The sequence below is a fragment of the Chlamydomonas reinhardtii genome, chromosome 12, assembly GCF_000002595.2.
Source record: "Chlamydomonas reinhardtii strain CC-503 cw92 mt+ chromosome 12, whole genome shotgun sequence".
In the NCBI taxonomy this organism is placed as follows: domain Eukaryota; kingdom Viridiplantae; phylum Chlorophyta; class Chlorophyceae; order Chlamydomonadales; family Chlamydomonadaceae; genus Chlamydomonas; species Chlamydomonas reinhardtii.
In genome coordinates, this window is record NC_057015.1 from 9,052,770 (window position 1) to 9,072,704 (window position 19,935).

Below are 19,935 nucleotides of genomic sequence, written 5' to 3' on the forward strand. Positions count from 1 at the left end.
TGAAGGAGCAACAGCGTTTCGGACTCGGGTACTCGCATTACGCGGACAATCTGCAATTGCCACGCCGGCTCCTTGCAGTCACGTAAATAGAGTGTGCCACATGCCCCGCACTCAGTCCAGGAAGTCACGTACGCTCCGTTATGCATACGGTACTAACGCAACATTTATGTATCGTACCAACCAATGAAGCCAAACAGCACACCCCGTTACACATACCGGCAGGGAACCGGATGCCGTATGGGAAGTCATACAATGTCATCGCCAGGGCGCCGCATGCACTGGTGCCCACGCCCCTCACACGCACACGCACACACAAACACACACACTCGGCGATGAAGCAGGGGGATTTGTACCCATCTGCCCGACTGTCTCCGCTTGCCACCGGCTCGGTCAGCCTGTCCTCCAGAAACACTCCGCCCACACGGCACAGGCTCCTCACATCTACCTGGGCAATTCGTGCTGCAACGCCTCATGCCTGTAGTATATGTCCATCAGCTAGGCTACTACGCGCGCCTCGGCCCAGTCAATGCGCGCCCATGTGGTCATGAAGATGAAGCCCTCCAAACAGATCGGTGCCTAACCTACCGTGCCCAGCAACCTATGTAGCATCGTGTAGCCTGTCCTATCTGGCACGCCATTCAATTCCACTCAGACCAGATGCCAGGCTTCCTTACTGCAAACTGTGAGCTAGAGCTACGAACGACACTACTTTACAGCGCCTACTTATAACGCATGCCACGCACACTGCCTCAGCAGCTCAATGCGTGCATTATCGCCGCCGGCCCCTGCCATCGTCATCGTATTCCCGCCCGCCACCGTCACGCCGCCGGCCGCCGTCGTCGCGGGTGTCGTCACGTGCCAGGCGGCGAGACGCCGCGTCGTTGGCCGTGGCTGCAGCCCCCAGCGTCTGCTTGAACAGGCGAGCCGCCAGCCCACCACCAGCAGCCGTGCGTGTGGTTGCCGGGGGCGGCTCATCCGAGCCACCACCGCCCCCGCCACGCCGTGCTGCGCCACCGCCGCCAGCATCAGCGGCAGGGGCAGCAGGGGCTCGGCTGCTGCCTGGCATGACCCACTCTATGCGGCTGTGCCGCGGCGGGCCATCGTCCCCAGCCTGCTGCGATGCCGCCTGACCGCGCCGCTCCCCGGCACTACCGCCGCCGCCGCGCCCGCCTGCTCCACCCCGCCGCCCGCCGTCATCCTTGTCCTGGTAACGCCCCCGGTCATCGCGCTCGCGCGACCCGTAGCGGTCTCCGCCGCCTCCGCCGGAGCCGCGAGCAGCAGCTGCACGCGGCGGGGTGCGGCTGGGCGGCCCGTGATCCTCCACATGCACATCATCGTATGGCGCGCTGCGGTGGCCATTACAAGGGCGGCGTGGTCACAGGGTCTGGTGTTTGACAAGCAATGTACGCACGTGGAATACGGCACAGCAGTTCCCTTTGGAGTACCCCGACACAGGATACGGCGCGGCACAAGGCAGGACTAATAGAGCCCGGCTCTGTGCACCAACCCAGGGTGTGCACCAACCCTCGCATGTCTGCATGCACCTACACCCAGCTGTTGCACCCAGCCAGGCCCTTCCATATTACAGTCCACCCCACGGCAACCCCAGCCCCGGCTCCTTCCCACCCTGGCATTAGCAGCCCCCGTCAACTTACTCGTCCACGAAGTCGTCCAGGTAGGGTTCATCGCCGGCAGCGCCAACGTCAGCCGCATCGTTGCTGCCTTTGCGACGCTCCCGGTCCTTCTCCTTATCCCTGCCCCGCTCCTTCTCCTTTTTGTCCTTGTCCTTGCCCTTGCTGCGCTCCTTGTGGCCCTTCTTCTTGTGGCTCCGCTTGTCCTTCTTCTCCTTGTCCTTCTTCTCCTTCTTGCGCCGCTTTTGCGACCGCCGCTCGCCATCACCGTCCTGTGCGGACACAGCGGCAGCGCCGCCGCGTTCGTCGCCACTGGCAGAGCCCGGCGAGGCGGACCGTGAACGCGAGCGTGATCGGGAGCCGGTGCGGCCCGACGCCTGCGGCTGCTCCTGCACCCCACGGTCGCTGCTGCCGGCCCGGCCCGGCCGCGGCTCATCCTCTGGACTACCCGCGTCCGGTGCAGGACGCTTGGTGCCGGCTGGCGCAGCCCTGTAGGGTGGCGAAAGGGGAGAGTGCGGGACCGCAACGAATGCATCATTTAAACATTTGGCCACATAGCACGTCGTTAGCTTTGTTATGCGCCTTCACACTCGTCTTTCTGCTCAGAAGCCACATGCTGTTGTCTGTGGTAACCATACTCGACGGCCTTTCATATCATTATCACGACGTGCATCGGTCACGCCTATAGGCAGCACCTCACAAATAGACACACCACCTCCATTTTGCACCCGCAATCAGGGGCTCCAGGTGCTTCCGCACATTGTCCGCTGTCACGCGTGTCAAAGCCATCGTATGCATTATGTCATGGCACAGTGCTCCTCCCCCGAAGTACACGCCGTGCCCCAACACAAACACTTCCACAGGCCCGACCGGCGTATAAACGCCCACGCCCGAGCAGCAGCATTTCACCAGGCGCGTCGAGGACAGCGCTCATTAGCACAGATAGCACAGTGCTGGCAGGACCGCGCGCAGGACAGCGCTGAAGCTCACACAAGCATCCAATGCGCCTTGCACCGCGTTGCCATTGTTGCTCACCACACACATGCAGCCACGCAGATGTCTGTACTCCAGGACAAAATGCCCTGGTGCCACCAACTCCTGCTAGGATTTGCGCCACAAACACTCGGGCTATGCGTGTGACAGAAAGCCCCGGAAACCTCAAGTCATGCTTTGTGCATCTGAGCTACTCGAACGCCACTCCGCACACAACCGCAACATCCATTACACATCGCCCCCAGATCCAGCCTACATTGACTATCATTTGCTGTCGCCGTAACCCCGCTGTGTGTCAGCTGTGCTGCATCGAGCTAATGATGCACCGAGCTGCTGAGTTGATGCGCCAGGCAGCAGCTCCCATACGCATGCATTGCTGCATGCCCAGCAGGCCCTGACTGCTGCTGGTGTGCCCCTGTCCCTACCAATTTTCCTCGGAAGTGCCACGCCCCACCGCGTGCCCCATACCAACCACTCCTATGTTCCCCTTCGAAAACCAATCCCATCAATGACAGCCAGCCGACGGCGGTAGCAAACCAAACACCGCAACGCACAGCGTTATTAAGGTCAATCACTGAGACGTCAATGTCATAGACACTTGTCAATCAACTTGCAGCACTTGTCAATCAATGTTGAGCATCCCCCATCGTTAAGCTGCATTGCCGGATGGTCGCAGGCAACGCTCATGTGATGGCTGTGTCGAAGAGCGACAGGGCTGTAGTGGCCAGATGGCTCTTTTACAGGTGGCTATGGTTTCGTGGTCAGTTCGTTGCAAGCACTCGTCTGTGAGTCGAGTCAGCGGCCGCACGCTCAGCAATCCCTAAATCTGCGTCCGGAGACGCTACTTCCACCATAGTTACAGCGCAAGATTACGCTCGGCAGATTGTCTCTTACTTTTCATGCACCGGCAGCTTGCTGCCATTCTCTTGACCAACGTGGAGGCAGATGCAGCTACGGCAGGCGCAGTGTCCGTGACTTTTAACAACGAAATCAAGACGCCTGCAAGCTGTGGCATAAGGCCACTCCAGCGTTGACGTCTACTGCATGCCCCTTTCAACGTGCACAACGCGGCGGCGGGCGGAAACCGCACCAGACCCGCAACACACACTCCCCTGACACTCTCAGGTCCGCGGTACCATGAACAACCGCAGCAGCAATTATGCACATGCATCATGCAACATGGTGTGAACGGGTGGACTCGATAAGGCAGAGTGCAGGCAGATGGCAAGGCAAAAGCGCGTGGACAGGGCAGGCAAGCAGGCATGGCAGTTCTCATAAACGCTTCGCATACATCAAGGCCCCGTGTGCACCTGTACCTGTCAGGAGATGGCGCCTTCTTCCTCCCGCGGCCTTCGTCCTCGCTATCACTGCTACTTGACCCGCTGGCATCTCCATTGGCTCCCTTGCCGCCTTCACTGGCGCGCACTGCCAGGCTAGCCTCCTCCGGCGGCGGCTCCTTTGCCATCCGCCCGGCTGGCGGCTCGCTATCAGTGCTGGCCGCGGATGGCGGCTCCTCCAATCGAGACGCGGTGCCACGCGCAGGTGGAGCCGCCTCCGCCGCCTTAGCGTCCTGGTTAGCCTGGTTCAGCGCCGGACAACATGGAAACAGCGTCATGGGCATAAAAGACATGACCAAGCGAAATCCCCGCATGCTAACCAGGTACCGTTGCTCATGAAGAGACAAGTCCGTTGCAGACAGACGGTCAGGCGTATAAGCTTGGATAACCGCATGTGGGGCTGTGACTGGGTGCCGCACCTTTCGTTGTGCTTCAATGCGCGCCCGGGCATCCACTGAAGTGGCGCGCTCGACCGCAACAACACCAGGTGGACTGCGCGATCGCTTTACAGCTCGTGCGCCTGCGTCACCGCCCGCCTGCTGCACTGAGGGCGAGCCGTCCTCGCGCTTGACATCTCGGTCGCGGTCGCGCGAGCGCCCGGCACGCTCCCGGTCTCGGTGGCGCTCCCGCTCCCGCTCGCGCTCTTTCTCCCGCGCACGCTCCCGCTCTTTCTCCCGTTCTCGCTCCTTCTCCCGGTCCCGCTCCCGCTCGCGCTCCCGCTCGCGCTCCCGTTCGCGCACATCCTGGCTGCTGCGTGCGCGGTGGCGCTTGGACGGCGACCGGGAGCGAGACCGCGAGCGAGAGCTAGCGGATCGACTACGAGACCGCTTTATACGGCGGTCCCGAGAGTGGCTGCGGCTACTACGGCGGCTGCGGCCACGGTCGCGATCGCGCTCCTTGTCCTTATCCCGCCGGTGCCGGTCCGAGGCGTGCCGCTCCGAAGACTGCAGCTCCACGAACTCGCGTCGTGACAGCGGCCTCCCGCTCGCAAACGCCCTGCAATCAGGTTCAAACACACAGTACTTATATCCAACATCATGCAACAACGAATACCCAGAATACCGTACAGGCTGAAACGCCACACCAGCAGCACCGGGAACCGACCCAATCCTTCTGCAATCCTTTCGCACGTGTGCCCTGGGCCTCACCTGAATACAGCCTGCATGGACATGTCGCCCGGCAGCAGATTCCGCAGAAACGGCAGGACTGCGGTCAGGTCGTGACGGCTACAGCCCACGTCCGCCACCCAGGACGGGACGCCGTCCTGGCCCACATCATCGCCGCCGCGGCGGTGACGGCCAGCGCCCCCGCCTCCGACTGCGGCCGCCTCCTCCCGCTGCGCATGGATGTTGGCAAGAGGGCCGGTTAACCGGGAAGGAGCTGGCGAAGCAGACCGCTGTTGGCCGCCGTCGTCGACCGCCATGCCCAGGCCCAGCTTCACAGGTTGCTGCACAGCACCGGCCTGCGCGCCGCCCGCAACGTGATGGTCGTCATCGTCGAACAGCTTGGGCTCGGCGGGCTGAGCGGGCTCCTGCTTGACCTCACGGTCCGGGGTCTGCTGCTGCTGCTGCTGTTGCAGTTGCTGCATGCGCTGCTGCATCATCAACAGCTGCTGCTGCATTTGCTGCATCTGCGTCTGCTCCTGCACCGTAGTCGCTGCGCCGTCTGCCCCGGCCGCGCTGTGCGCTTGCTGCTGCTGCAGTTGCTGCTGTTTCAGCGCGGCCGCCGCGTGCGTGGGGTCCTGCCACGCAGCTGGCGCAGACGGCCCGGCTGCTGTTGCTGCTGCAGCCGCCGCGGGGCCCTGCGCTCCCTGTGTCCCGCCGGCAGCCGCTTCTGTACCGGTTGGACCGCGCCCCATCATGGCTGCCAGCTTGTTGAAGGCGGAAGTGTTGGCAGCCAGCTCGCCAAGCTCGCCGTCAGGCAGATACAAGCTGCCGTCGGCGTTGCGCTGGATCTTGGAGGCTGGGATACCCGACGGCACCTTGAAGCGCTTGTCATACACCGGGTCACCTTGCGTGGGGCACTCGCTGATGAAGTGCCCCAGCTGGCCGCAGCGCAGGCATTCACGCCCAGCACCGCGGCCGCCGCGGCCGCCCCCCGCACCAAACCCGCCCCGACCACGGCCGCGGCCACGCCCAGCAGGCGCTGTCTGGGCAGCGAGCTGCGCCTCAAGGTTGACGCCCTGCGCCGCGTGAGCCAGGAACGCCATCATCTGCTGCTCATCCTGCTTTACGGCCGCTGCTTTGGCGTACGGGTCCTCGCCAAACTCGTCGTCAATGTGGGCTGCTGCGAGATCGGCAGCTGCCAGCGGGGCCGCAGCCACAGGCAGAGGAGCCGGGGCCAATTGAGCAGCAGGTGCGGGGGCTGCTGAGCTGCTCAATAAGGTTTTCGGCTTGGCTGCGCCGGCGACGCGCCGCACGATAACCGCCGAGTTCTTCATGACCTGCTCTGCGTCGTTGTCATAGTCCCGTTTGCTGGTTGCGTCCGTGAGCTGCAGCTCGTTGGCTGCGTCAACGCCAAGGCCCTTCCTCTCGGCGATGAGCCGCTTGAGCTCGCCGACCGTGATGTAGTGGCCATCGAAGGGCAGGTTGCTGTAAGACAGCTCAGCCCGGAACTTGAAGCGGATAGAGCTGGCCATGGCGCCCTAGGCCTCCTGCCGTAGGCCTCGTCCCTAGGTAGGCAGGAACAGCCCCAGAGGGGGCGCTAGCCTCGGGTGCCGACCTCGCCCGATCGGCACAAGCAAGCCCGTTGACTGGGCCCCTCAGGGCCAGAGATTGTGAGCTGGAAGCTAGAAGCGTTGAGTTTGCGGAGAAAGAGGCTGCAGCTACCGTGTGTCCATGAGTATTGGACTCGGTGAAATTGTTGATCTGTTTTAGACTAATTTCTACAGGCTTATCATCACATGTATAAGGTCGGCAGCTGTGGTGTGTGCTTTGGAGAGGCCCGGAATGCCCTCATTCCGTTGGGCCTGTTGAGCCCGTCCGGACTACGCCTAGTATTTATTTTACGCAGAGGCCTAGCATCATTACATTACAATGCACTAGCGTTGAAGCACTACCATTTCGACCCAGGGTTTGCGAGCCGGTTGAGACACAGTGCAAGCCGAAATGGCTGCTGACGGGGTCATTTGTGATGGTGACCACCTAGTGCTGGACGTAAATGGAGAGAAGCTCTCATTTGTGCAGAAGCTGAAGGCAAACGGGTGAGGAGCTGGTGCTGCGCATGGTTGCCTTGGCGGCGCCGGCAAGCTGCCTGCTGCTCCTGCCGCGAGCACGCTTGGCGTAGCCTAAACACTATGACTGCATGCGCCCTATGCCGACAGGACAATGCGCGTGGGCAAGTACACCGTGTCGACTGCACCCCTCATCGGGGCCCCCTTCGGCGCGCTGTTCGAGGTCACCGCCGACGGCAAGAGCTTGCAGCGGGTTCTCCTGTGAGTTGCGGTGGGCCTGGATATGTATGGGAAGATGCATTGCTGGGAGCATGGGGGGACAGCATAGCCAGGGCTAGCGAGGGCGCGAGGATTACCGGAAGCTGGGTGCGGGAGTTGCTGACCATGCTGACTCTCCTGTTTCCAGGCCGCCCGCGGATGAGATCACGCGCATCACCGACACGGAGCGCGACAACAGCAACCTGTTTGACCGAAACACAGAAAACCAGAAGCTGACGCAGGAGCAGATTGAGGAGCTGAAGAAGTCGGGCAAGGTACGTGCACAGGCGCGGCGGATGGGGCAACACAATATCGCGTGCAGTAGGCGAGTTGCAAAGCTGTGGTCTTCAATGGTTACATGGGTGTGTTTTGTGAGTGGGTTAGCTGTGTGCTGCTATTCTCACGCTGTGCCTGCTGCTCTACAGGCTGGCAGTGAGATTGTTGACCTCCTATGCAGCAACAGTGCAACCTTTGAGGTGAGGGACGCTGCGCGTGTCGACTGTGTGCTTCCACACAGGGTGGGCTATTGTCTTCATAAAGCCCTCGCTCCTGAGCCAATGCACACGGCTGATCCTTACCAAATCCTTCCCGAACCTGCAGAAAAAGACGGAGTTTGCTCAGGACAAGTACAAGCGGCGCAAAGCCAAGAAGTACATCACGTACCTGACGCCGCGCAAGCCCACAGCGCGCATGATCTCGGAGGTGAGGCTTGGGGGACTTAGACTTTCCGCACAGAAGGCTTGAAACAGGCACGTGTTGCGCACTGCGCAATGCGCGTATCTGCTGTGCTTCTGTTACCAGAGTGCATGCGCCTGCTGACTGTCCTGCTTCTGCCCCTATTGCCTCCAGGCATATTACGACAAGTGCCCGGAGCGGGTGTGGAACCTGCGCCACGACACGCTGGCGGTGATGCTGTCACTCGGCAACGTCGCGGCGGGCGCCAAGGTGCGGTTATCGGAGGGCGTAGCGGCAGCATGTGCTATGACCGCAGTTGGTTGCTCGAGACTACAATACGCATCCTAAGTCGAGTCGTGCATTGCCCCTCCAATGGCGGCGTGACTCTAGAAGTGTATGCAAGAGGAAGTTTCAGTGGCCCAATGAACGTCGGAGCGCGGACTTACCGTGCCGCGCCCTGCCCGCCGGGACTCCGAACAATGTTAGCAAACGCCTCCTTCATAAACCTGTCATGACCGGTCCCTGAGCCTTGTGCAAGGGCAACAGCACGTTAGCAAGCACACAGTCCCCATCGGTCGTCCCACCGATCCCCCGCTCTCGCCTCCTGTCCCTTCCCCAACCCAGGTGTTAGTGGTCGAGCACTGTCTTGGGCTGGTGACGGCGGCGGCTGTGGAGCGGCTGGGCGGGCAGGGCGCCGTGTGCGCCACGCAGCTGGACGAGCGGGCGGCGCCGCTGGACGCGGTCCGGCTGATGAACCTGGACCCGCAGCAGCGCTCCGTGCTGTTCACCGCCTACGCCTCCTCGCTGCTGAAGGACAAGGCGGCGGTGGAGCGCTGCGAGGGGCTGGCGGCCATGACCACGGCTGTGCCTGCAGCTGCGCCGGCGACGATTGCGGCGGCGGCAGTAACAGGGGCGTCAGAGGCGGCCGGGGAGCAGGCCGCGCAGGCGGACGATGGGAAACAGCAGGCGGAGGAGGCGGCTGGCGCAGGTGGGGAGGAGGCAAAGTCGGCGGACGCAGCGGAAGAGGCGATGGAGGTGGACGCAGCCACGGCTGCTTCTGGCTCGGCAGCGGGGCCAGACGCAGGGGCAGGGGCAGGGCCATCCGCCGGCGGGCAGCAACAAGAACGGCAGCCGCGGGGCGGCGATGGCCGCGACGGCGGTGGTGGCGGCTACGGCTCATTCATGCCGCGGCCCGAGGCGCTTTGCAGTGTGCTGGTCAGCGGCTTTGACTGCTGCCTGTTGGCGCACCCAAAGATGCACCCCACCGCTCTGCTGGACGCCATCTGGCCGCTGCTGGCGCCCTCCGCCACCTTTGCCGTGTACAGCCCCTGGGCGCAGCCGCTGGCGGAGGCGCTGGCTCACCTGCAGGGCAGCCGCAACGCGGTGATGCTGCAGCTGCAGGAGAGCTGGCTGCGGCCGCACCAGGTCCTGCCGGCGCGCACGCACCCGCACATGACCTGCAGCGGCAGCGGCGGTTACCTGCTGAGCGGCATCAAGGTTGTGCCGCCGGAGGCGACGCCGCTGGCGGCCGCGCTGGTGCAGCACCTCAAGTCGGCATCGGGCGGTGCGGCTGCCGGCGGCAGTGGCGCGGGGCCCGCTGTGGAGGCGAAGGAGGCGGCTGGCGGCGAGGGCGAGGGGCAGGGGGACGGCGAGGGCCGGGGCCGCTGGCAGGTGAGCTTGTGGAGCGGACAGGACTTCGGGAGTTGGTGTCTGTGCTTGCACGTTCACTGCTCTCGCTAGAAGCGTCGACCCTACATTGCGACTGCATGTATCACATCCCTTCCCCTGTTCTGAGCTTCCCCTGTGCTGCTTTGTTCTGTGCCGTGCAGGACCGTGGCGGGCGCGGGGGCCGGGGTGGACGCGATGGAGGCGGCCGGGGAGGGCGCGGCGGCAGGTGGAACAATGACGGCGGCCGCGGGGGTCGTGGCGGCGGCAGGGACAACCGCGGCAAGCGGAAAGCCGACGGCGGCTCGGGAGACTCCCCAGGCGCCAAGCGGTCGGCACAGTAGATAATAGGCCTTGTCGTGTTACATGTTTGGTTGCGCTTGCATGGTTGAAATTGACCGCTCAGCCGCTTGTGATTGCTCGGCTTGGCTGTGTCCCCTCCGACATGAACACCACATCACTACGACTGTATTCATACGTGGACAACAATTGATTTCCGTGTCGGTTTGGGACCTAGACTAGACCGCGTGCGGCGGCAAGCCCCGAGGAAGCCTCCTCAAAACGGCAACTGGGGATAGGAGTTTGGTGATGAATTAGAATGCGAGCGCCAGCCATGCGGCCATCAACGTCATCCCCCTGTGGGCGATAGAATAAAGGCGCAAAGGAGGAGGATTAGTGCTGTATGATGTTGCTCACGGTTTCTCTTTGTTTGGACGCTGTGCCAGGCAGCTCTGTAACGCAACCCATGGCCCGACGCTCAAATCTGCTGCATTGGTGATTGCGGACGGATGTTGCCTGCCGCAGTGAGATGATGCGAGCGGGGCGATAGCAGAAGAGTACGCCTCCCCGCACCCAACCACAGCAAGCCTCCAGCAGCTAACTCGACACCCGCATCTGCTCCACAACTTTCACAATGCCGTCCCCGCAGTCCTAACATTTTAGTACCCGCTGCACGGCCTGCACCCTCCCTTGTGTGCAGCGCTCCCGCTGCTGCCAGCCTGCAGCACCCCAGGTCCCCAGAATTTCAGCTTGCCAGCAGCAAACAGCTCAGCTCGCCCCAGCCTCAGGCGCCCGGTTCACGATAAGCATCCCGCAGCAGCGCTGGATCATGGTAATGCGGTACTGGCAGCGGGGTCGGGTCATCGTTGGCGCGGGGGCGACGTGTTTCCATGCATCACGTACCGGTATCATGGGCTGGGCGTAACTTGTCGCCCTCAGGGCTCCTGCTTCCCTTGCCCGATCACGTCACCCCAGGTCCCTGGCCCACGCACCCGATCGGGGCCAGCTTGGCCCAGGTGCGCTCCTGCTGCAGCGCCACGGTGTAGCAGGAGCCGCTGAACAGCGTCACGCCCACCAGCGTCAGGCCGCCCACCAGCCACGGCCGCCTGCAGGCGCCCCAGGCAAGTGGCAGGGCTTCAGGCACAAGGGCCAAGCCACAGCTGCGTAAGCGGCCGGTGCTATGATGCAGTGGCTCAAAGCCGGTTGTGAGAGGCTGGGGTGCTGCTGGAAGGAAACAACCGCGCTTCATGAGGGCGGGGAGGGGGAGGCGAACTGTGACTGTGCCCCACGCCACACCGTAGTCCTGCTCCCTTCGTACCTGGTGCTAGGGGCGATGGCTAGCAAGAGGCTGTGCAGTAGGTGGTAATGGTTGGCCCGCCGGAACACCTCAAGGTAGTAGGGGTCCTGACAGCAAGGGGCGCGAGGGGCAGGGCCGTGACAAAGCGTCACCGAGCGCGTGGCAAAGCCGTAGGCGCAACCGAGACTCTCCCCGAGTTTCTGTTACCTGTGGCTTGAAGCCGTGCGACCCGTATGCGCCCAAGCCGACAGCCGTGCAGCCTGATACGGCTGCCAGCTTAAACCAAATGCTGCCGGAGTTTAGGAGTGTTGCAGCCATCTTCCGATTGGGTTGCCGACGCTTCGCCAGGCTTCCCTAAAGTGGATAAAGGTTCTCTCTAAGCGTTAAGTTGCGAGCAACTATGTGGCGTAACGCTCTGCTCCTTGGCAGATAACTGCAAGGAATTCGTGCTGGAGTGCCAAACTGTCAAACTGAACGATGTCCAGACGGATTTTAAATACGTACTTTTACTTTTACACGGTATACGTGACGTGTGGGCCCAATTTATACAGTATGCGTGTCACAGTGTTAGCGGCACGATCATCTCAGCGTGTCGCGACGCCTCCGTGCCCTGAAGCTGCCTTCAACTCCACCGCTCGACGTAACTGTGCCCCCAATATCAGCGCTCGACCAAACATGCAACGCAGCCTCAGTAACCACATGCATTTCCGCGCCCTGACCTGTCCGCCGTGCTTGTCCGCCAGACAAACCACACACATGCCGCACATGCAAAGGCTCCTCTGTGTTCTCCTTCTGCTCACTGGTGCCCGCAATCGCACCCATAGGCTTGCCCCCAGTGAGGCGGCCATTATACGATCGTCAACACTGACAAGTTCTCGAATCAAGTGCATGCGGCCGTCGCGAGGTGCCCAACCACTCAATTCCAAGTGCAGACAGTACCTACTTGGCTCCATCCCGTAAGGCTCCATGGCCCATGGGCTTATTCAATTCTTCGTCATTGCTGCAATTACGCTGACATGTACCGCAGCCATGAGGCCGCCTCCACAATTAACAAATGGCAATGCAGGCTTGTGCAAGTCGTGGAAATGTCAGCTGACAACATACCCACCATCCATCCTGACAACCGCAAGCCCCCCACCGTAACTGGCCATCCCCTCAAAGTGACGACTGCATACGTGGATTCCGACCCGAGCTGCCTGCCCCGCCTGGTCCGCCGCTGTCACCTGACGCCTCCACAGCAGTGGCCACCGCCGCGTCGAGGCTCCCGCTGGATCCAGTTGAGGGCGCGACCGACTTAACAAGCAGCTTAGCCACCACATTCTTGAGGAGCGCGTTCGCATTGTCGATGTGGAACTTGAGGCGCGCACGCGTCCACAACGCGAGCTGCGGGCATGGCAGTTGGGCGGGATGGGGGGACAGTGTGCTTCTTGGGGCGAGGTTGGCGGCATCACGGTCTTGCAGAAATCGAGAATATAGAGCTCAAGAGCTATACATGCGGGCTTTGAGAACCGAGCCCACAGCGCTCTGGACTGCACCGCCAGCGTGCCTCCCTCCGCTTGCACTTACCCATGCCGCCCCGGCTGCAACAGCAAAAGTGCCGGTCATGACTATCCCTGCTGAAGCGATGGCGGTTCCCTGTTTTGGGTTTTGGGATTTTTTGTTGGCAGTGCGCGAAGAGGGGGTTACTTGTGGGGCGATCAGAGCGGACTGGGATTGCATGCGAGAGCGCACAGCCTCGTCCGCATGCACTCCACGCCCCGGCTCGGCTTGCGCACCCCGCAGCCCCTGTGCGCGTTCACCCGCAGCCGTGCTTGCCAGAGCTGCAGCAACATGTAGCACTTGCCCCACCCCTTGACAGCCTCCCGACCGCCACCTCATACCTTGTTGAAGTTGTAAAAGGCGAGGACAACAATGCTTGTGATGATAGTCAAAATTGAACATCCGAAGACAGCAGTCAGGCCGATGAACAGGAACTGGTAGCGCTCGATGAATACCTCCAGGTCCTCGTCCTGTACGCAAGGTGTGGGGCCGCAGTGCGCACAGGGATAAGCCAAGCGTGCTTATGCCACATGGCCTGGCAACTAGCGTTGGGCCGTTGCTGCGTGGGCTGCGGACCTGCGGGGCAGCCCGGCGCCACAGGACACGCCCCATGGCGGATGCAGTCCTGCCGCGCGCGTGAACACTCACGGCACGAGCACCTCAGCCTTGCAGCTGACCTTACTTCACTTGTTCCCCAGTCCATTCCCAGTCCTTGCCACCGCCCTCAGCCCTGCCCCCGCTCCCGCATCCTCCCTGGCCCCGGCCCCCTCTCCCCTCCGCCCCTCCGCCCACCGTGACCACCAGGTCCACCTCCGCCAGCATGACCACTGACATGATCACCACCACCAGGCTCATGATCAGGCTGGTGGTGTTCAGCAGCACTGGCGAAAGGGGGGGAGGCAGTCAACACGGTGCACAAAGAGTCAGTGGGGTTTGCATCCGGGGGATGCTGTTTTTGCCCGTGCACAAAGAAGCTGAGGAAGGACTAGGGTAGGATGGGGGGCAACGAGCAAAGCCAACCGACAGGAGTACGCGATAGAAGGATAAAGCGGAGGCCCGGCTACACGTTGAGACGGAAGGGGCCAGAACGGTAGATGGACCAGGGACGGTCTGTTACATGCTACCTGTTATCCAACTGGCCAAGTGCACGTCACCTCCTGCTGCCCTGCCTGCCCTCTGTGTCAAGTGCTTCCACCCGCGTGTTCCCCGTTCCTCACCGTACGCAACGAATAGAGGGTCGTCGACATCTGAGCCGCTGGTTTGCTTGGTGATGGGTGGTGAGGTAACGGCTGGGTATGTCAGGGCGGACACTGCACGAACGACGGTGGGTGCGGGATTGGCGCGCGGCCGGTATGCTGAGCTCAGAGCATTTACGAGGATGGCGGCATGCACATGAGCAGCACTGGGACACTAGACTGAGACAGCCCATGCAATCACACATCCTTTCGCAGTAGCAGCGAACTGCCAAACCCCCGCCTGCCACCGCCCTCCCCTCAACGTGCCACACCGTCAGCACGCTGCAACGCACCACCTACTCAGAGCCGAGGTCACGCCTGCATGGAGCACACAAGCGGCGGATCAGCGCATGAGATTGCTGGTCTTTGTCCCGAAAAGTGGCTGGGGGGTTGAAGTTGGATAGACGTATCTGAGACGCGCCGGCGCGACGACCGCGCCTTCATGGACGCCACACAACACCCTTGTATTAACAGCAAGCTCATCAGTCAGACGACATCGCTCGTACCTAATGTGGTCCAGTAGGATTTTAACCGCTCCTTGGTCGCCTGCACGCCCTGCTTGTGAGCTGCAAAAATGACAGGAATTGGCAGTGACTAGCCAAGGCCATGGTCCCCGCTCGGCCGACGACCAGTTGTGGACCGGCGACACGCACCAGCCGCACCCATTCGAGGTTCGTGTCTCAGCACGTCCCTTCACACGACGGTTTACGTAACACCAAACCCCCAAAAGTGCCAGATAACTATGCATCTACTGCGGCACGCCGCGGGGACCACGACATGTCACGCCTGCGTCTGGTTGCATACCGCGCGCCCTCACCTATGATGGACCACATGTTCCACTTCTTATGCGGCTTCCCAGACTTCGTTTGGCCATCTGCACACGGCGGAAGGCGGGGACTTCGCTTCAAAAGCAGTATTGAACGGGGTGCACGGGGGGCCCCACTCGCCAAGCCCTGGAGGCGAGCACAATTTATGTTTTATATGCGAGCCGAAGGCATTTACACATGGTGACTGCAGCGCCGGTGACTGGACATGCTGTCCATGTTGCGTCACGCGCTCACCAGGCTCCTGGGGTAGGGGGTGCACCTTGGTGGCGGCAACATTCTGAGTTGGAATTAGCTTCGACATTGCGTCGCGGACTACAAGCGCGCAAGGGCGCTAATTGAATGTGCTTTCAATAAGATTTCCCGAAGTCTGCAGGGTAATACGGTATACAAGATGCATTGATACGCCACAGTATTTTCGGTTCCAAACGCAGCGCTGCAGCAGTGTTCGATCTATCAACGTGCAAAAGCGTGCCTGGACTTTTCCGTGCAATTCGTCCCCCACTACTTGCTCAGCCACACCAAAAATTCCACTCACTTTGACCCCAAACATCTTGGTGGAGGAAACGTCCGACTGGAAATCTACTTTGCCAGCGTGTTAATTGCATAGTCCGGCTTTCCCTCAATGCCGTACGGGCCATGCCGTGCGGGGAGTCGTGGGGCCATCAAGGGGGCTTCCCCGAGGTCTCCTGTGACTCCCAAACGGTGCCATAGATGCATGTTTTCCCACCGGACCCACAGCACCACCCCAGTGACAGCGCTCCTAGACAGACTCCCTAGCATACCTCAACCCCATGCTTGCAGCCTCACCCGACCCGGCCGTCACGCCACGCCACGCCACCGTCTGCCACTAGCCCCACCACCTCCCTGCCTTCTTCCCGCTACCACACAGGCCAGCGCCACATCACATGACGCCCATGGCGGCGCCCGCCAGCTCGGCACCCACGCCGCCCGGCCCTGCCGGCCCCGCCGCCACCAGGCGCTTGAGCACCTCCACGTCCAGCTCGTCGGCCTTGAGCACACCCTGCAAGCCAGGCCGGGGGAAAAGGAGAAATCAACATAGTTGCTACTAACTATGTTAGTGCCCAACATATCGAGCAGCAACGCTCTGTCCACATGGTCTTGACGATAGGTGATGAGCGCCGTCACGCATCCAGGCTACCGCACGCACGGACGCGCCGGACTGGAAACGCGGACGCCCTTCAACTGCGCAAATGAGTGCCACAGCCTCTAATGCATGCCCCGCCCCCGCCCCCGCAGCCTGAGCCCCGGCCCACCTGCAGCTGGCGCACGGCCTCAGCGTGGTCGCGCAGCACCGCGAACAGCTGCGCCTGCGAGCGCTCATCCAGCTTCACCTGCATCCAGATTCAGATACGACGTGTCATCGCCGGTGGCAAAGCCGGTACATGCTGGCATATGTGCGGTACGGAGCACAGTGCGGAGTGCATGCTTTGTTGGGAGTGAACCCGCTTCTGGTGGGACTGGCCCTGTCCACTCACCGACGCAACGCCGCCCGAGGACTCGGCGCTTCCAGCGCGCATGCGCGCCGCAGCCGCGACTGCCTGTGGTCATGCAACGCATGTCCGAGAGCGCAAGTCAACTACTGATGACCCCAGGCGGCAACCGGTGACCCCAGCCAGTTGGTGGTGCGATTGCCACCCTACCAAGCAGGCGCGGGGGAAACCAGAGCCGCGCCCATATGCCCACAGGCCCACCAAACCAAGTTTACAACCTACGGTCCGGCTGCCCGGCATCCACGCCATGCAGGCCCCAGGCCCCCGCACCTCGAGCCGGCGCTCCAGCCCCGCCGCCGCTGAGGCCGGCGCCACGGCCTCCTCCAGCCGCCCCAGCTGCCGGCCCAGCTCTGCCACCTGTTGCCTGGACTGCTGCGCGTTGTAGCTGCACGGGCCATGAACAGGGCACGCAGTCAAGGGGTACTGTAAGTGGAGGAATGGGCAGAGGGGGAGCTACCGTGCAAGCAGCGCGTGCGGACTGCGGAGTATCCAACGACCGCCACACCAGACTCTCCAGCCACTGTGGCTATAGCCCCCAACGCAGCTTGTTGTCTACTTTATAGCCACATAGTGCCCCGTCTCCCCCGCACTCCACCCACTCGCGCGCTTTCACCGCTCACAGCCACATAGCCACATAGTGACATAGCTTGCCCCGTCTCCCCCGCACTCCTACCCACCCCGCCGACAGCGCCAGACGGCTCTCCAGTGCATCCACGCAGCGCATCACGTGCAGCAGCTTGTGGCTGAGGTCGGTGTGCTGCCGCTGCAGCGCTTCTACACGCGAGCGGAACTCGCCGGTGGTGCGGCGGGACATGCCGGCGGCGCGGTCCTGCGGGCGGGGGAGGCAGTGCAGGGCAGGGTAAGCGATGGGCGAAAATATAGGGCAGTGGGACGCAGGTTGTATGACATGCGCGAGCATGTGACGGATAGACACATCACCGCCACGTGAGGCGCTCAACGCAAGGGCATGCATGCGACGCCAGGGCGGCCGAGGTATGCAATCACCACACGCTGCCTCCCAAGGCAGAGCGAGTAGCTGCAGAGTAGACCGCGGGAGTGAGCAATGTGCAAGCACAACGGCCGCACGGCGCCCTAGCCATTGCCTTGGCGCGCCACCATCCACCCCTTACCTGCAGCTCCCGCAGGCGGTTGGCGTTCTGCGCCACGGCCTCTGCCTGCATGCGGCTGCGCGTGTTGAGGTCGCGGAAGCCGTTGGCGGCCACCGGCCACAGCCTGCGCGACGCGGGGCGAGGAGATGTCGGTGCATGAGCGCTACGCATGTGAAGCGTGCCACTCCCGCTCACCCGTGCCGCTCAACCTACAGCACCCTTTCTCCGTGCCCTTACTCCCTCCACCACGGCCTACCACCAAGCTCCGTCCCCCATCCTCAGCTCACTTCTGCGGGTTGTCGGGCCCCTTGACGGCGGCCAGCGCCGCGCGCCAGCGGTTCTCGTCCACGTGCCCCGCCGGCTTGACGCGCTGCTCCGGGCGCTCCACCACGCTGGCGAACAGCGTCTGGAAGCGGTAGTCGGCGCTGGAGGGCGTGTAGGCGGCGGCCAGGCGCGTCAGCGCGCGCACAGCGTCATCCTGTGGGTCGGGTTGGGGAGGAGGGCAGGCGGAGGGAGGAGGTGGGCAGGAAGTGGGCAGGAGGTGGGCAGGCTGAGAGGGAAAACGGAAAGATGGGAAGAGGGGAAGCTGTCCGTGCGAAAGGCATGAGGTAGGAAAAGATGTGCAAATGTCAGGAGATGTCGCGGACGGCAGAGTAAACACGTCAGCAGATCAAGGCAGGCGCCGGGTGCGCACCTGTGTGAGGCCGCTGGGGTCGAGCCCCGGCAGCTGCGGCTGTGGGCCAACAAATTGCAAGTGGGTAGCAATCAGGTAAGTTTGCGTCTGGGTTGCTGTCGGGGCTGCACGATTACTCCTACCCCTCAGCCGCGACCGTGAAGGCACACGGAGGCAGCAGCACTAGCTGCGCTACCACCGGTGCAGAGGACATCACTGCAGGTACAAATGCCCCACTCAGCGTAAAACATCCTGCCCACCTGGGCCGCGGCCCCGAACATGTTGGCTTGTTGCCCCGGCTGCTGCGCTGGCTGACCGAAGATGTTTGCTGCCGTGGTGGCGGCAGCGGGCGCTGCACCGCAAAAATAAGGTAAGACGATCGCAAGTCGGCCACATACTGGATAGCACTAGGCATTCAACATGCATCCCGCCCGGCCTCGTGCACGTGTCACCCGCGCTTCGGCAGCAACGATGGGCTCTTGCAACCAAACCACATGTTCAACGACTGTGCCACCGCATTTGTCCAGTCATGCCACGCAAGGCCGACGGTCGCCACCTCGGAGCACCTCACCGCCGAACAGTCCAGTGTTGGTCGTGCCCGCGGCCGGCGCCGAGCCAAAGTTGAAGGCACTAGTGCCGGTCGCGGGCGCCGCAGTGGCGCCAAACAGCGACGGCGTCGCAGTGGTGGTTGCTCCGAAGCCTTGGGTTGGCGCGGTGCCAAACAGGGACGGAGTCGCCGCCGGCGCTCCAAAGGTCGACGTTGTGGCCCCAAAGACCGGCGCCGCCGCTGTAGCACCTGCAGCAGGTGCAGTTGTTGCTGCGCCAAACGAGAAGGCGCCGCCTGTGGCCGGCTTAGGGGCGGCAACCGCACCGAAGGCCGTGGTTCCGAAGGCAGGTGTTGCAGTCGGTGCCGCGGCTGCTGCTGTACCAAAGCTGAATCCGCCCGCAGGAGTGGAGCTCACTGCAAACACACGGTTGCCAGTGAGCTGATGCGCGGGAACCGCACGGCCGGACCCGCTGACGCAACCACGAGCCCACAAGGAAAAACCGCGCACCAACCGGAGCTCACCACCAAAGAGCCCGCCCGTCGTGCCAGCGGCTGGTGCCGTGTTTGGGGCTGCAGCAGCTGCATTCGCCGTGGAGAAGCCGAAAGGGCTGGCAGGTGGTGCTGCCGGTGCAGCGCCGAACTGCGGTAGGGACGTGCGTCCGGCGCGAGGGAAGGGGCAAGGTGCGCCAGGTGCGCTTAGCCAATCCCCCAGTTCATTATCAAGCCGCGATCCAAAATACATGCATTACTGACGGCTAACCTGGCTTACCGAGAAGGGCGACGCCATTTGCACCCAAGATCGAATTTAGCCCGCGCACTAACGAGCAGCCTCAATTAGCGCATGAAGCTAAGTTTCTCAGTGCTCCACTAGGCTCACAGCTTTAAGAACAGCAACAATCGCGCAGGTTCAAAGAGAAGCAAGGTAAGTACAAGAAGGCATCAACTGGTCCAGGGATATTACCAAAGCTATAACGGTTAAATTAATTCTGTAAGACCAAAGGAGACCGGAGCTCCCCATCATCCGGGTTTGGCGCCAAGACACGGTCGCGGCACAGGAGGGGACTCACCAATCAGAGGCGGGGGTACTTCTCACCTTCAACCGTGCCTTCAACGCCTCTGCCGGCGGGTCGAAGCTCGCTGGACAACTGTGCCACCCACGCCTCGCTGCCGGTGGCTGGTTTCGAGGA

The 19,935-nt window shown here is 62.3% G+C and overlaps 5 protein-coding genes across 7 annotated transcripts; 1 reads left to right on the forward strand and 4 right to left on the reverse strand.

Annotated features, from left to right (window-relative positions):
* Positions 1-10: 10 nt before the first annotated feature.
* Positions 11-6,858, reverse strand: CHLRE_12g543303v5 (uncharacterized protein). Of its 3 annotated transcripts, XM_043068805.1 has the most exons (5): positions 5,110-6,858; positions 4,381-4,957; positions 3,941-4,203; positions 1,656-2,120; positions 11-1,346 (listed from the first exon to the last, which is right to left on the reverse strand). In XM_043068805.1, exons 1-5 carry the CDS (start codon positions 6,597-6,599, stop codon positions 770-772), a joined length of 3,372 nt encoding a protein of 1,123 aa, XP_042919163.1. In that variant the 5' UTR covers positions 6,600-6,858; the 3' UTR covers positions 11-769. The 3 variants fall into 3 exon arrangements, with proteins under 3 accessions (XP_042919163.1, XP_042919162.1, XP_042919164.1); XM_043068807.1 differs by lacking the exons at positions 11-1,346; positions 1,656-2,120 and adding an exon at positions 2,281-3,821; XM_043068806.1 differs by lacking the exons at positions 3,941-4,203; positions 4,381-4,957; positions 5,110-6,858 and adding an exon at positions 2,183-2,226.
* A 98-nt stretch (positions 6,859-6,956) lies between these two features.
* Positions 6,957-9,848, forward strand: CHLRE_12g543100v5 (uncharacterized protein). Its single transcript, XM_043068801.1, has 7 exons — positions 6,957-7,163; positions 7,284-7,394; positions 7,540-7,666; positions 7,817-7,867; positions 7,992-8,093; positions 8,241-8,336; positions 8,691-9,848. The coding sequence occupies exons 1-7, from the start codon at positions 7,069-7,071 to the stop codon at positions 9,804-9,806; spliced, it is 1,698 nt and encodes a 565-aa protein (XP_042919165.1). The 5' UTR covers positions 6,957-7,068; the 3' UTR covers positions 9,807-9,848.
* A 2-nt stretch (positions 9,849-9,850) lies between these two features.
* CHLRE_12g543050v5 (uncharacterized protein) lies at positions 9,851-11,746 on the reverse strand. Its single transcript, XM_001693880.2, has 4 exons — positions 11,515-11,746; positions 11,329-11,414; positions 11,003-11,116; positions 9,851-10,367 (listed from the first exon to the last, which is right to left on the reverse strand). The coding sequence occupies exons 1-4, from the start codon at positions 11,623-11,625 to the stop codon at positions 10,325-10,327; spliced, it is 354 nt and encodes a 117-aa protein (XP_001693932.1). The 5' UTR covers positions 11,626-11,746; the 3' UTR covers positions 9,851-10,324.
* Positions 11,747-11,807: 61 nt separating this feature from the next.
* Positions 11,808-15,186, reverse strand: CHLRE_12g543000v5 (uncharacterized protein). The gene is made up of 9 exons (XM_043068799.1): positions 15,143-15,186; positions 14,899-14,955; positions 14,588-14,647; positions 14,382-14,399; positions 14,064-14,156; positions 13,639-13,727; positions 13,188-13,316; positions 12,874-12,942; positions 11,808-12,690 (listed from the first exon to the last, which is right to left on the reverse strand). Exons 2-9 carry the CDS (start codon positions 14,912-14,914, stop codon positions 12,463-12,465), a joined length of 702 nt encoding a protein of 233 aa, XP_042919166.1. The 5' UTR covers positions 14,915-14,955; positions 15,143-15,186; the 3' UTR covers positions 11,808-12,462.
* Positions 15,187-15,240: 54 nt separating this feature from the next.
* On the reverse strand, positions 15,241-19,706 carry CHLRE_12g542950v5 (uncharacterized protein). Its single transcript, XM_043068798.1, has 13 exons — positions 19,518-19,706; positions 19,271-19,388; positions 19,073-19,162; positions 18,773-18,997; positions 18,462-18,553; positions 18,223-18,261; positions 17,816-18,006; positions 17,550-17,652; positions 17,097-17,248; positions 16,690-16,804; positions 16,405-16,467; positions 16,183-16,260; positions 15,241-15,929 (listed from the first exon to the last, which is right to left on the reverse strand). The coding sequence occupies exons 1-13, from the start codon at positions 19,533-19,535 to the stop codon at positions 15,810-15,812; spliced, it is 1,404 nt and encodes a 467-aa protein (XP_042919167.1). The 5' UTR covers positions 19,536-19,706; the 3' UTR covers positions 15,241-15,809.
* Between the last annotated feature and the right edge of the window lie 229 nt (positions 19,707-19,935).

Bases quoted from the DNA above. Each gene is read 5' to 3' on its own strand.
- CHLRE_12g542950v5 (XM_043068798.1), bottom strand. The intron at 17,249-17,549 runs GTAAGGGGTGGA...CCCCGCCCGCAG, and splicing joins ACCGCCTGCGGGAGCTGCAG to GACCGCGCCGCCGGCATGTC. The intron at 16,468-16,689 runs GTGCGGGGGCCT...GCATGACCACAG, and splicing joins GGCTGGAGCGCCGGCTCGAG to GCAGTCGCGGCTGCGGCGCG.
- CHLRE_12g543050v5 (XM_001693880.2), bottom strand. From the start codon at position 11,625: ATGGCTGCAACACTCCTAAACTCCGGCAGCATTTGGTTTAAGCTGGCA. The intron at 11,117-11,328 runs GTACGAAGGGAG...GGGCGCCTGCAG, and splicing joins GCCATCGCCCCTAGCACCAG to GCGGCCGTGGCTGGTGGGCG. The intron at 10,368-11,002 runs GTGCGTGGGCCA...TATCGCCCACAG, and splicing joins GCCAAGCTGGCCCCGATCGG to GGGGATGACGTTGATGGCCG.
- CHLRE_12g543100v5 (XM_043068801.1), top strand. From the start codon at position 7,069: ATGGCTGCTGACGGGGTCATTTGTGATGGTGACCACCTAGTGCTGGAC. The intron at 7,164-7,283 runs GTGAGGAGCTGG...CTATGCCGACAG, and splicing joins CAGAAGCTGAAGGCAAACGG to GACAATGCGCGTGGGCAAGT. The intron at 8,094-8,240 runs GTGAGGCTTGGG...TATTGCCTCCAG, and splicing joins CAGCGCGCATGATCTCGGAG to GCATATTACGACAAGTGCCC.
- CHLRE_12g543303v5 (XM_043068805.1), bottom strand. From the start codon at position 6,599: ATGGCCAGCTCTATCCGCTTCAAGTTCCGGGCTGAGCTGTCTTACAGC. The intron at 2,121-3,940 runs GTACAGGTGCAC...GCCACCCTACAG, and splicing joins AAGGCGCCATCTCCTGACAG to GGCTGCGCCAGCCGGCACCA. The intron at 1,347-1,655 runs GTAAGTTGACGG...TGGCCACCGCAG, and splicing joins CTGGACGACTTCGTGGACGA to CGCGCCATACGATGATGTGC.
- CHLRE_12g543000v5 (XM_043068799.1), bottom strand. The intron at 13,728-14,063 runs GTGAGGAACGGG...CCCTTTCGCCAG, and splicing joins CCCTCTATTCGTTGCGTACG to TGCTGCTGAACACCACCAGC. The intron at 13,317-13,638 runs GTGGGCGGAGGG...CCTTGCGTACAG, and splicing joins AGGTGGACCTGGTGGTCACG to GACGAGGACCTGGAGGTATT.